Consider the following 14,323-nt stretch of genomic DNA (forward strand, 5'->3'; position numbering starts at 1 on the left):
GGTTTTGCAGATAGTAAAAGTGAACTAAACAGTTTCGGTAAGCGATTGCTCGTTTCAAGGTGAAATCATTGAAGGAGAAAACCTAAAAGCTCCGTTTTGAGTTACAGCAGCTGACAATCTGCAGCGGATGTTGTTTATATAAAGCATCATGCATCCATCAACTCAGTGGCCTTGGGGTTCGTGTCGGCCCTGAGATTGGAAGGTTGGGTTAGATCCCCAGTTTAGTCATACCTAAGACTCTAAAAATCAGGACCCAATGCATCTCTACTTGGCACTCTGCATTAAGCAGATGGATTCGGGGGAAAGGCATTGCGATAGACTAGAGTCCTGTCCAGGGAGTGTACTTGTATATCAAGCTGCCTCACACTACTGAAATAGGAGATAGGCTTCTGCCCTATGGGCCGTTATGGCTGGGACAAGGCTAATTATGATGCATCCAGAGGTAACATTATTTCCCCTACATTTTCCACCAAACCTAAACTTGTTAAGGTTGTTGATTATGTTTACTATGTGAAATGCAAAGTTGTATATGTTGTTGACCCCGAATATACTGTATATATATATATATATATATATATATATATATATATATATATATATATATACCATATTCAACAATAGGAACAAGTCAACTCATATCAGAGCCGGTTCTATGATATTTCTGGGTGGGCGGACACAATAATCATTTATATATTTTTCTATTTCTGAACTTGTTTCAGTTGCTAATGGTCTATTGTTGGATGGTAATAGAGTAATTGTATAGCAGCTTTTGCCATTTTTTAATATTTTTTTGTTTAGATTGGATTACCTTTAACTTATTTTTTTGTCTGTATTATCTTTAATCAATGCATGGTCAAGGTATTGCCTGTCCAAAAGGCTTGCCACGGTCGGTAGTAGCATAAAAACCAATGTGATGAACTACAACCTGAGGAGACAAGGTTTATCATCACAGCTCCCACAGACCCTGGTGTATATACAATTAGGCTACATCATATACGCCTACAAACACAATAGTATTTACAATGGATAGCAAAAACACAATAATCACAGGAATGGCTTCCGATCAAACTCTACATTGACACCGAAGGGAGGGAGGGTCTTTAAATTAAATAGCCAGGCGGCCTCTCGTTTTATCAATAAATAGCAGAGGTGCATGAAGATGTACTTACCACAAATTCCTTGTTTTGCTAAGTTCGCCGTATATTACATTGCTGTCCGTTACTCTTTTTTTTTTATGCCAATTTTAGCTCCAAGACGGCAGCAATTAGAAAAATGAAAAAGTAGATTGTGCTGATTTACTGGCACATTGAACCATGTCGCGCACCGTAGTTTACAAACTCATAGTGCTAAAACAATTATGTCATATGTGAATTCTGCCATCTTTATGCACGTTCGCCATTGTCAAGGTCACCCCCTCTCCTAGGGAGAGTACTGGTGTTCAACCTTCCCAAGTTCTCTCACGTCACCCCCCTCCTCCGCACACTCCACTGGCTTCCAGTTGAAGCTCGCATCCGTTACAAGACCATGGTGCTTGCCTATGGAGCAGTGAGGGGAACGGCACCTCTGTACCTTCGGGCTCTGATCAGTCCCTACACCCAAACGAGGGCATTGCGTTCATCCACCTCTGGCCTGCTGGCTCCCCTTCCTCTGCGGAAGCATAGTTCCCGCTCAGCCCAGTCAAAACTGTTCGCTGCTCTGGCACCCCAATGGTGGAACAAGCTCCCTCACGACGCCAGGACAGCGGAGTCACTCACCACCTTCCGGAGACATTTGAAACCCCACCTCTTTAAGGAATACCTGGGATAGGATAAAGTAATCCTTCTACCCCCCCCCCCCAAAAAAAAAAAATGTAAAGTGGCTATCCCACTGGCTATAGGGTGAATGCACCAATTTGTGAGTCGCTCTGGATAAGAGCGTCTGCTAAATGACGTAAATGTGCCCTTGAGCAAGGCACTTAACCCTAATTGCTCCTGTAAGTCGCTCTGGATAAGAGCGTCTGCTAAATGACTAAAATGTAAATGTAAATGTGTACAATGTCGATATAGCATATATCAAAGAGAGAAAATAGAGTGGTTAGCTTCTAAAAAATGGACAGGAGATACGGTGCTCAGAGATTCTTACTTTTAGTTTGCACTTTGTTTTGCCCACATAATTTTAAGCACAAGGACAAGTTATTCGATAAATACTGTAACTTCCTTAGAGATAACACCTTTGATTGGGATCTGCTTCCCTGTTTGGGGGTGTTTGAAGGATCTACATGTATAAATTCCATTGCAATGAACACAGCCATTACACTTGTAGTGTCCATCCAATAGAGGCGCAAAGAGACGTTGTGTGGCTGTATTTTGGGGTGGTAAATCAGAGTTTAGCAATTGATCTCTGAGATTTAAATATGACAATATTTAAGGTAACACTTCCTTTGAAGGGGTCCTTATAGAGTGTAATTACATGTCTAATTACACCAGAACAAGTATTTTAGTTAACTCTAACAACTAAAAGTTACACTGTAATAACAACATGTAACTAGCAGTAATTGTGGTCTGTAATTACAAAGGTGTAACAATGAATGCTTGTTACCATGCTTGTTACAAATGGGCAGGCTTCCTCTAAATTAAAAAGGTATTGTTTTATTTCTTCTCAGCTGCATCCGATTCAGTAACAACTGTCACAAAGGTTGTGACCTCTCGTGGATGCGCTGGGCATCTGAGAGATTATGCTCAATAGGCTCTAATTACTTACCCATGAATGTGCACTGTTGAAAATATATCTCCACTCAACGTTATTGCTAGCACTTTCCACCAAAATAAAGTGTACCATCTGGTACATTACACATCCTGACAACCTGACCCTCATTTTAAAGATTCTGGAAGTTTCACTTCATTTCTGTACATCATTGTGAAAATACATGTTGTTATTACACTGTAACTATGAGTTATTACAGTAAGCTACATTACGTGTTAGTGTAATTACACATGTATTTACACTGTAGTAAGGACCTTTTAAAATGAAGTTTTACCGTATTTAATAATAATAATAATAATAATAATAATAATAATAATCTGTGCATTTTGATTCATGAAAATATAGTGACTCTTCGGTCAAATAGTAGGGGTTTTCTGTGTGTATCAAGAATGGTCCACCACCCAAAAGACATCCAGCCAGCTTGACACAACTGTGGGAACCATTGGGGTCAACATGGGCCAGCATCCTTGTGTAATGCTTTCGACACGTTGTAGAGCCCATGCCCCGACGAATTGAGGATGTTCTGAGGGCAAAAGTTGTTCCTAATGTTTGGTATACTCAGTGTATGTGTGTGAGAGAGATGCAACAAACCCAGATAAATCAAATCAAATTGTATTTGTCACATGCGCTGAATACAACAGGTGTAGACCTTACCGTGAAATGCTTACTTACAAGCCCTTAACCAACAATGCAGTTTAAAGAAAAATAAGAGTTAAGAAAAATATTTACTAAATAAACTAAAGTAAAAAATAAAGAGCAACAATAAAGTAACAATAACGAGGCTATATACAGGGAGTACTGGTACAGAGTCAATGTGTGGGGGTACAGGTTAGTCAAGGTAATTGAGAGAACAGTCGATGACTCGGGTGGCTGGAGTCTTTGGCAATTTTTAGGGCCTTCCTCTGACACTGCCTGTTATAGAGGTCCTGGATGGCAGGAAGCTTGGCCCCCTTGCGGTCGGAGGCTGAGCAGTTGTCATACTAGGCGGTGATGCAACCAGTCAGGATGCTCTCGATGGTGCAGCTAGCACAGATACCTCTATACAACAGATGTACAGTATACGTGATGCATCGGGAAGATGCAATTTAAACATAGTTTGTTTTTTGGCTAAATGTCTCACAGATGTATTCAGAATACCTACATTCTAAATTCTACAGTGTTTATATGTTGGCCAGGTATCAACAATCTATACAGAGGTCTGGGCGACGTCTCTCCAATGTGCAAACGCTTTCCACTCTACATTTTGATATGTCAGCCAAAGGTGTTTGTATTTCCTGGGAAGGGAGGTCTTTATAACAACAGCACAAAAGAGCTGGGGATTTAGTGTAAACTGGCAGTGGCAATGTCCCTGAACAATGTGATTATAATGGACTTGATAGTAACAACCAACCCCACATTCCATGTGACAACCATCCTAATGCTAATTATGCTAGTTACTATATGGTTTGAACGAGCAACTCACAAATAGGTTTGGAATGTAGCTCTCCGTTCCCTCTTTTCAACAAACATAATTGTTCATGTATACTCCCTTAAAATGTTTTGAACGAAACCTTACATACATATTTGCCCATTGTAGAAGTGCTCAGAAAGTGACTTTTCTCCCTGTGTTCTACCTCTCTCTTCTCCTACCTCTCCATGTATCTGAGTAGCTCTTCAGGCTAGTTACAAGAACTCATTTGCACATCTCCCACAGTCTTTCTATCAGTCCCTCTATCTCTCCATCCCTTTCCGCAATCACTCTATCCTTCTCCTTCATCTCTATATCCTTCTCCTCCATCTGTCTATTCTTCTCCTCCATCTGTCTGCTGAACTCCCTCTCCATCTTTGTCTGTGAGATCATGATGTTCCTCTGTAACTCAGGTAGGACTATCTTCATCAGGTTTCTCTCTGCTTCAACTCTGACCTCTCCTTCATAGTTCTCCCTCATCTCCTCTATCTCCTGTCTGTGTCTCTCCTCCATCTCCCTCCTCTCATTCTCTCTCTTCTCTCTAAATCTCTCCAGCTTTCTCTCCATCTCCTCCCTCCTATCAGACTCTCTCTTCAGCTCTCTCTCCAGCTCTCTTTTCTTTTCCTCATCACCCTCTTCTTTCAGCTCTCTCTCCAGTTCAGTGGTTCTTTCACTGAGTGTTCTGATATCTGCTTCATGTTCCTGGATCACTCCCTCTATCTTTATCAGAGAGTCCTGCAACTCCTTCTGAAGCCTCACTCTCACCTCTCTCTCCTCCCTCTGTTTCCTCTCCTCTTTCTCCCTCTGGATCTTTCCCTCCATCTCTCTGACCTGGTCCTCTGCCTCCTGGTAGGTCTGACTGCTGTAGAATCTCTCTCTGTTTCCTGCCACCATCTCCTCTACCTGCTCCAGCAGCTCTGGGACCTGAGTGCCATGGGCCCTGTCCTTAATGTTGAGGACGTGGTACCTGCTCCCACATTTCTCTACAAGCTGCTGGAGGTCCTGACTCCCTGCTTGGAGAAACTCCTCAATGCTCTGCTCTTTCAGGCCATCAGCATGGGTGAATAGAATCACAGTGTGTCCCCAACAACCCTCCCCAAACATCTCCTCTATTTTCTCCAGCACCCCTCTCTCCTCCCCCCTGGAGGGCTCCACTGGTATGACCAGGAGGAAGGTGTGGGGTCCCGGGGCAGACAGACGGACACAGAGCCCCACATCCTGTCTCATCTCTTCCAGAGAGAGTCCAGGACAGAACCAGTCTGGAGTGTCCACCAGCACCAACCGTCTCCCAGACACTTCCCCCTCTCTCCTCTTACTCCTCTGGGTCACTGCAGAAGGGCTGGCCTGGGCCGCAAACTCCTCTCTGCCCAGGATGGTGTTTCCTGCTGCACTCCTCCCAGCCCCAGTCCTCCCCAGCAGCACCAGTCTCAGCTCAGACACACTGGGAGAGACTGGGGAGTCTGGACTGCTGCTCTCTCCTCCCACTGCAACACAACACAACACACAGCACTGCTCAACACACCGACCTTCTGGAGGATGTACAACACAGTGTCAAATATAATGTAAGCTACATCCATAACACACTGTCTGGAGGAATTAACTCCATGCTGTTTCTCCTCCTCAGTGGAAGTGTGGGGTCTGTACCGGAGGTCTCTCCTCCCACTGTAACACAACATAGAGAACTGGTCAACATACTGACTCATCAGAGACACATTTAAAAACATAGTATACACAAACTACAAATACATTACACATTATGTGAAATATAGATTATTGGAGAAAATAGTGCATATCAAGATTGATGACAGTTTGAGACAACATTGACAACTCACTAAGTGAAGGATGGTCCACTATAGACTAGAAACAGTAGGAGAAAGCAGGACAATATTGATAACTCACTGAGTGGAGGATAATCCATGCCTCCTGACTGGGAGTATGGAACCTGTATCTGAGGTGTCTCCATGTTCTAAAACAACAAATAACATCCATTTATAATGGGAACATTTACCTCAGTAACACATGAAGGCACATAGACCTACTTAAGGGTAGTTCTGGGTTTCTCGTGAAATGTTAATGTTAAGTATCACATATCTCACTCACCAGTCATCTGGGCGGAGGTCTCTCTTCTCAGTCTTTCTACCTCAGTCTTCACATCACATATCTGTTGAGCTGAAATAACAAAGGAAGACTAACATCTGAATTCTGTGTTAAAGACTTTAGACAGAAATATGATGCAGAGGGAAAGTGATGTAAAACAATATTCCTGAGAATTGAGGAAAGTACTGTAGACTAAATGTATTAATGGTAGTAATAATCTTACCCAGTTTAGCATTTTCATTGTTGACATCCTCCACTTGTTTGTCTCGTTCCTTTAACTGCTTCTCTCTCTCCTCTAGTAGTTTATATTTCTCTTCTAGTTCCTGTCTCCTCTCTTTTAGTTCACTTTCTTTTTCTTCTAGTAGTTTGTCCTTCTCTCCCAGTCTATAGTTTCTGTCCTCTAGTTGAAGGTCTTTTTCCTTTATTTTCTTGTCTTTGTCTCCTAGTTCAACCTTCTTCTCCTTTATTTCATTATCTTTTCCCTCCAGTAGTCTCTCTTTCTCTCTCACTTCCTGGGTCATATCATCCAGTTGTTTGTCTTTCTCCTCTAGTTGTTTCATCAACTCATCTCTTAATATCTCTTTTAATTCTTTTTCCATCTTCAACTCTGAGAGAAAGTAATTAACATATTTAATTGGTTGTTTGATTAAGCAATTAATTCATTAATTCAATAGTATGCCTATAAAGACACATTATAATTTGATGGAGGTGGTACAATAATTGTTTTCTACAGTCAACAGTTATCTGAGCTGAACCAACAATCAACTGATCAATTGACTATTTCATACATTACCAAATGAATTAGTCTGAAAAAAGGAATAACATCACTAATGTTCCCTGAACCAATCCTCTCTCCTCCAGACTATCTCATACTTACCAAGCTCAACAGCTGATGCCTCCCTCTTCAACTTATCCTCCTGGGTCTCATGTTGTAAATACACTGAACCTGACAATATGGTGTAAAAAAGAGAGGTGAGATCTGTCTGGTAGACTACATCACTATATCCAGAACAAACAGGAACAATCAGATGTTTCCTGTCTCTCAAGCCTCCCTAATGTAGGGACTGTGGGCGCCAATAAGATCTGGTTAACTTAATTAATAATATTTTTTTAGTTATTGGCCTATCCCTGATCAACATATTATTTTCATGGTTTGTGATAACCAGAACTGGGCTCTATGGCAGAAACACTATATTGTGTCAGGATCAGGGTTCTATGGAATATAAACTCAGCAAAAAAAGAAACGTCCTCTCACTGTCAACTGCGTTTATTTTCAGCAAACTTAACGTGTAAATATTTGTATGAACATAACAAGATTCAACAACTGAGACATAACCTGAACAAGTTCCACAGACATGTGACTAACAGAAATGGAATAATGTGTCCCTGAACAAAGGAGGGGTCAAAATCAAAAGTAACAGTCAGTATCTGGTGTGGCCACCAGCTGCATTAAGTACTGCAGTGCATCTCCTCTTCATGGACTGCACCAGATTTTCCAGTTCTTGCTGTGAGATGTTACCCCACTCTTCCACCAAGGCACCTGCAAGTTCCCGGAAATTTCTGGGGGGAATGGCCCTAGCCCTCACCCTCCGATCCAACAGGTCCCAGATGTGTAAATGGGATTGAGATCCGGGCTCTTCGCTGACCATGGCAGAACACTGACATTCCTGTCTTGCAGGAAATCACGCACAGAACGAGTAGTATGGCTGGTGGTATTGTCATGCTGGAGGGTCATGACAGGATGAGCCTGCAGGAAGGGTACCACATGAGGGAGGAGGATGTCTTCCCTGTAACGCACAGCGTTGAGATTGCCTGCAATGACAACAAGCTCAGTCCGATGATGCTGTGACACACCGCCCCAGACCATGACGGACCCTCCACCTCCAAATCGATCCCGCTCCAGAGTACAGGCCTCGGAGTAACGCTCATTCCTTCGACGATAAACGCGAATCCAACCATCACCCCTGGTGAGACAAAACCGCGACTCGTCAGTGAACAGCACTTTTTGCCAGTCCTGTCTGGGCCAGTGACGGTGGGTTTGTGCCCATAGGCGACGACGTTGTTACCAATGATGTCTGGTGAGGTCCTGCCTTACAACAGGCCTACAATTCCTCAGTCCAGCCTCTCTCAGCCTGTTGCTGACAGTCTGAGCACTAATGTAGAGATTGTGCGTTCCTGGTGTAACTCGGGCAGTTGTTGTTGCCAACCTGTACCTGTCCCGCAGGTGTGATGTTCGGATGTACCGATCCTGTGCAGGTGTTGTTACACGTGGTCTGCCACTGCGACGACGATCAGCTGTCCGTCCTGTCTCACTGTAGCGCTGTCTTAGGTGTCTCACAGTACAGACATTGCAATTTATTGCCCTGGCCACATCTGCAGTCCTAATGCCTCCTTGCAGCATGCCTAAGGCACGTTCACGCAGATGAGCAGGGACCCTGGGCATCTTTGTTTTGGTGTTTTTCAGAGTCAGTAGAAAGGCCTCTTTAGTGTCCTAAGTTTTCATAACTGTGACCTTAATTGCCTACCGTCTGTAAGCTGTTAGTGTCTTAACGACCGTTCCACAGGTGCATGTTCATTAATTGTTTATGGTTAATTGAAAAAGCATGGGAAACAGTGTTTAAACTCTTTACAATTAAAATCTGTGAAGTTATTTGGATTTTTACAAATTATCTTTGAAAGACAGGGTCCTGAAAAAGGGCCGTTTCTTTTTTTGCTGAGTTTACATTCAGTATAATTTCAAGAACATCTATACATCATAATCCAACCTACCTTGAGAACATTTGGGGAGAGTAATGATAAATCTAAAGAAACTGAATTAATTTGTAGCCTTGAAGAAGGCACACTGCTGTTCACAAGGCCTGTACTTATTCATAGTATCAGATGAACACTCCGGTCTTTTCTTTGTCTTGTGTTATTGTTTGTCAATAAACAAAAAAGACATAAGTAATTACTCACGTTTTCCTGATAATCCATTGTCCAAGATGGAGAGTCATGAATAATGATCATGTAAAACAGAATGCATTAGTTATTATTGTTCATTGAATTTCTGTCTCATTACATAACTTCATGAAATATCACACATCATATTGGAATGACTGTTCATCACATTCATTACTAATGTACATCTAGGGAAAGGGATGTAATCAGTGCTACTATGTCAGCAGTCTTAGAATGTCTATATGCTTCATAATAGGACATCAAGCTGAATTCAAGCTGATTCCATTTTCATTTTGAGTGTGAATTGCTGAGCTCTATGGCAGATATATAGTGGGAGGACTATGGTATGTAAATTCAGGATAAATTGAAGAATATCTATACATCATAATCCAACCTACCTTGAGAACATTTGGGGAGAGTATTGATAAATGTAAAGAAACTGATTTAATTTGTAGCCTTGAAGACACACTGCTGTTCACAAGGCCTGTACTTCTTTATAGGATCAGATTAACACTCTGGTCTGTTCTTTGTCTTGTGTTATTGGTTGTCAATAAACAAAAAAGACAAATAAGTAATTACTCACCCGTAGCTGATCAACCATTGTTCAAGATGAAGATTCATGAATAATGATCATGTAAAACAGAATGCATGAGTTAATATTGTTCATTGAATTTCTGTCTCATTACATAACTTCATGAAATATCATACATCATATTGGAATGACTGTTCATCACATTCATTACTAATGTACATCTAGGGAAAGGGATGTAATCAGTGCTAATATGTCAGCAGTCTTAGAACGTCTATATGCTTCATACTAGGACATCAAGCTGAATTCAAGCTGTTCCATTTTCATTTTGAGTGTGAATTGCTGAGCTCTATGGCAGATATATAGTGGGAGGACTATGGTATGTAAATTCAGGATTAATTGAAGAATATCTATACATCATAATCCAACCTACCTTGAGAACATTTGGGGAGAGTAATGATAAATCTAAAGAAACTGATTTAATTTGTAGCCTTGAAGTAGGCACACTGCTGTTCACAAGGCCTGTACTTATTCATAGTATCAGATTAACACTCTGGTCTGTTCTTTGTCTTGTGTTATTGGTTGTCAATAAACAAAAAAGACATAAGTAATTACTCACGTCTTCCTGATAATCCATTATCCAAGATGGAGAGTCATGAATAATGATCATGTAAAACAGAATGCATTAGTTATTATTGTTCATTGAATTTCTGTCTCATTACATAATTTAATGAAATATCATACATCATATTGGAATGACTGTTCATCACATTCATTACTAATGTACATCTAGGGAAAGGGATGTAATCAGTGCTACTATGTCAGCAGCCTTAGAATGTCTGAATGCTTCATACTAGGACATCAAGCTGAATTCAAGCTGTTCCATTTTAATTTTGGTGTGTGAATTGTTGAGCTCTATGGCAGATATATTGTGGGAGGGCTATGGTATGTAAATTCAGGATAATTTGAAGAACATCTATACATCATAATCCAACCTACCTTGAGAACATTTGGAGAGAGTATTGATAAATGTAAAGAAACTGAATTAATGTGGAGCCTTGAAGACACACTGCTGTTCACAAGGCCTGTACTTCTTTATAGGATCAGATTAACACTCTGGTCTGTTCTTTGTCTTGTGTTATTGGTTGTCAATAAACAAAAAAGAGGGATAAGTAATTACTCACCCACAACTGATCAACCATTGTTCAAGATGGAGATTCATGAATAATGATCATGTAAAACAGAATGCATGAGTTAATATTGTTCATTGAATTTCTGTCTCATTACATAACTTCATGAAATATCATACATCATATTGGAATGACTGTTCATCACATTCATTACTAATGTACATCTAGGGAAAGGGATGTAATCAGTGCTAATATGTCAGCAGTCTTAGAACGTCTATATGCTTCATACTAGGACATCAAGCTGAATTCAAGCTGATTCCATTTTCATTTTGAGTGTGAATTGCTGAGCTCTATGGCAGATACATAGTGGGAGGACTATGGTATGTAAATTCAGGATACATTGAAGAATATCTATACATCATAATCCAACCTACCTTGAGAACATTTGGGGAGAGTAATGATAAATGTAAAGAAACTGATTTAATTTGTAGCCTTGAAGAAGGCACATTGCTGTTCACAAGGCCTGTACTTATTCATAGTATCAGATTAACACTCCAGTCTTTTCTTTGTCTTGTGTTATTGGTTGTCAATAAACAAAAAAGACAAATAAGTAATTACTCACCCGTAGCTGATCAACCATTGTTCAAGATGGAGATTCATGAATAATGATCATGTAAAACAGAATGCATTAGTTAATATTGTTCATTGAATTTCTGTCTCATTACATAACTTCATGAAATATCACACATCATATTGGAATGACTGTTCATCACATTCATTACTAATGTACATCTAGGGAAAGGGATGTAATCAGTGCTAATATGTCAGCAGTCTTAGAACGGCTATATGCTTCATACTAGGACATCAAGCTGAATTCAAGCTGATTCCATTTTCATTTTGAGTGTGAATTGCTGAGCTCTATGGCAGATATATAGTGGGAGGACTATGGTATGTAAATTCAGGATAAATTGAAGAATATCTATACATCATAATCCAACCTACCTTGAGAACATTTGGGGAGAGTAATGATAAATCTAAAGAAACTGATTTAATTTGTAGCCTTGAAGAAGACACACTGCTGTTCACAAGGCCTGTACTTATTCATAGTATCAGATGAACACTCCGCTCTTTTCTTTGTCTTGTGTTATTGGTTGTCAATAAACAAAAAAGACATAAGTAATTACTCACGTCTTCCTGATAAACCATTATCCAAGATGGAGAGTCATGAATAATGATCATGTAAAACAGAATGCATTAGTTATTATTGTTCATTGAATTTCTGTCTCATTACATAATTTAATGAAATATCATACATCATATTGGAATGACTGTTCATCACATTCATTACTAATGTACATCTAGGGAAAGGGATGTAATCAGTGCTACTATGTCAGCAGCCTTAGAATGTCTGAATGCTTCATATTAGGACATCAAGCTGAATTCAAGCTGTTCCATTTTAATTTTGGTGTGTGAAATGTTGAGCTCTATGGCAGATATATTGTGGGAGGACTATGGTATGTAAATTCAGGATAAATTTAAGAATATCTATACATCATAATCCAACCTACCTTGAGAACATTTGGGGAGAGTAATGATAAATGTAAAGAAACTGATTTAATTTGTAGCCTTGAAGACACACTGCTGTTCACAAGGCCTGTACTTCTTTATAGGATCAGATTAACACTCTGGTCTGTTCTTTGTCTTGTGTTATTGGTTGTCAATAAACAAAAAAGACAAATAAGTAATTACTCACCCGTAGCTGATCAACCATTGTTCAAGATGAAGATTCATGAATAATGATCATGTAAAACAGAATGCATGAGTTAATATTGTTCATTGAATTTCTGTCTCATTACATAACTTCATGAAATATCATACATCATATTGGAATGACTGTTCATCACATTCATTACTAATGTACATCTAGGGAAAGGGATGTAATCAGTGCTAATATGTCAGCAGTCTTAGAACGTCTATATGCTTCATACTAGGACATCAAGCTGAATTCAAGCTGTTCCATTTTCATTTTGAGTGTGAATTGCTGAGCTCTATGGCAGATATATAGTGGGAGGACTATGGTATGTAAATTCAGGATTAATTGAAGAATATCTATACATCATAATCCAACCTACCTTGAGAACATTTGGGGAGAGTAATGATAAATCTAAAGAAACTGATTTAATTTGTAGCCTTGAAGTAGGCACACTGCTGTTCACAAGGCCTGTACTTATTCATAGTATCAGATTAACACTCTGGTCTGTTCTTTGTCTTGTGTTATTGGTTGTCAATAAACAAAAAAGACATAAGTAATTACTCACGTCTTCCTGATAATCCATTATCCAAGATGGAGAGTCATGAATAATGATCATGTAAAAAAGAATGCATTAGTTATTATTGTTCATTGAATTTCTGTCTCATTACATAATTTAATGAAATATCATACATCATATTGGAATGACTGTTCATCACATTCATTACTAATGTACATCTAGGGAAAGGGATGTAATCAGTGCTACTATGTCAGCAGCCTTAGAATGTCTGAATGCTTCATACTAGGACATCAAGCTGAATTCAAGCTGTTCCATTTTAATTTTGGTGTGTGAATTGTTGAGCTCTATGGCAGATATATTGTGGGAGGGCTATGGTATGTAAATTCAGGATAATTTGAAGAACATCTATACATCATAATCCAACCTACCTTGAGAACATTTGGAGAGAGTATTGATAAATGTAAAGAAACTGAATTAATGTGGAGCCTTGAAGACACACTGCTGTTCACAAGGCCTGTACTTCTTTATAGGATCAGATTAACACTCTGGTCTGTTCTTTGTCTTGTGTTATTTGTTGTCAATAAACAAAAAAGACGGATAAGTAATTACTCACCCACAACTGATCAACCATTGTTCAAGATGGAGATTCATGAATAATGATCATGTAAAACAGAATGCATGAGTTAATATTGTTCATTGAATTTCTGTCTCATTACATAACTTCATGAAATATCATACATCATATTGGAATGACTGTTCATCACATTCATTACTAATGTACATCTAGGGAAAGGGATGTAATCAGTGCTAATATGTCAGCAGTCTTAGAACGTCTATATGCTTCATACTAGGACATCAAGCTGAATTCAAGCTGATTCCATTTTCATTTTGAGTGTGAATTGCTGAGCTCTATGGCAGATACATAGTGGGAGGACTATGGTATGTAAATTCAGGATACATTGAAGAATATCTATACATCATAATCCAACCTACCTTGAGAACATTTGGGGAGAGTAATGATAAATGTAAAGAAACTGATTTAATTTGTAGCCTTGAAGAAGGCACATTGCTGTTCACAAGGCCTGTACTTATTCATAGTATCAGATTAACACTCCAGTCTTTTCTTTGTCCTGTGTTATTGGTTGTCAATAAACAAAAAAGACAAATAAGT

The 14,323-nt window shown here is 39.5% G+C and overlaps 1 protein-coding gene across 1 annotated transcript; it reads right to left on the reverse strand.

Moving 5' to 3' along the window:
- Positions 1-3,339: 3,339 nt before the first annotated feature.
- On the reverse strand, positions 3,340-6,756 carry LOC311117104 (uncharacterized protein). Its single transcript, XM_084192090.1, has 5 exons — positions 6,510-6,756; positions 6,290-6,358; positions 6,089-6,155; positions 5,774-5,851; positions 3,340-5,673 (listed from the first exon to the last, which is right to left on the reverse strand). Exons 3-5 carry the CDS (start codon positions 6,150-6,152, stop codon positions 4,415-4,417), a joined length of 1,401 nt encoding a protein of 466 aa, XP_084048216.1. The 5' UTR covers positions 6,153-6,155; positions 6,290-6,358; positions 6,510-6,756; the 3' UTR covers positions 3,340-4,414.
- Between the last annotated feature and the right edge of the window lie 7,567 nt (positions 6,757-14,323).

Source organism: Coregonus lavaretus (genome assembly GCF_964263955.1).
Source record: "Coregonus lavaretus genome assembly, contig: HAP1_SCAFFOLD_401, whole genome shotgun sequence".
Taxonomy (NCBI): domain Eukaryota; kingdom Metazoa; phylum Chordata; class Actinopteri; order Salmoniformes; family Salmonidae; genus Coregonus; species Coregonus lavaretus.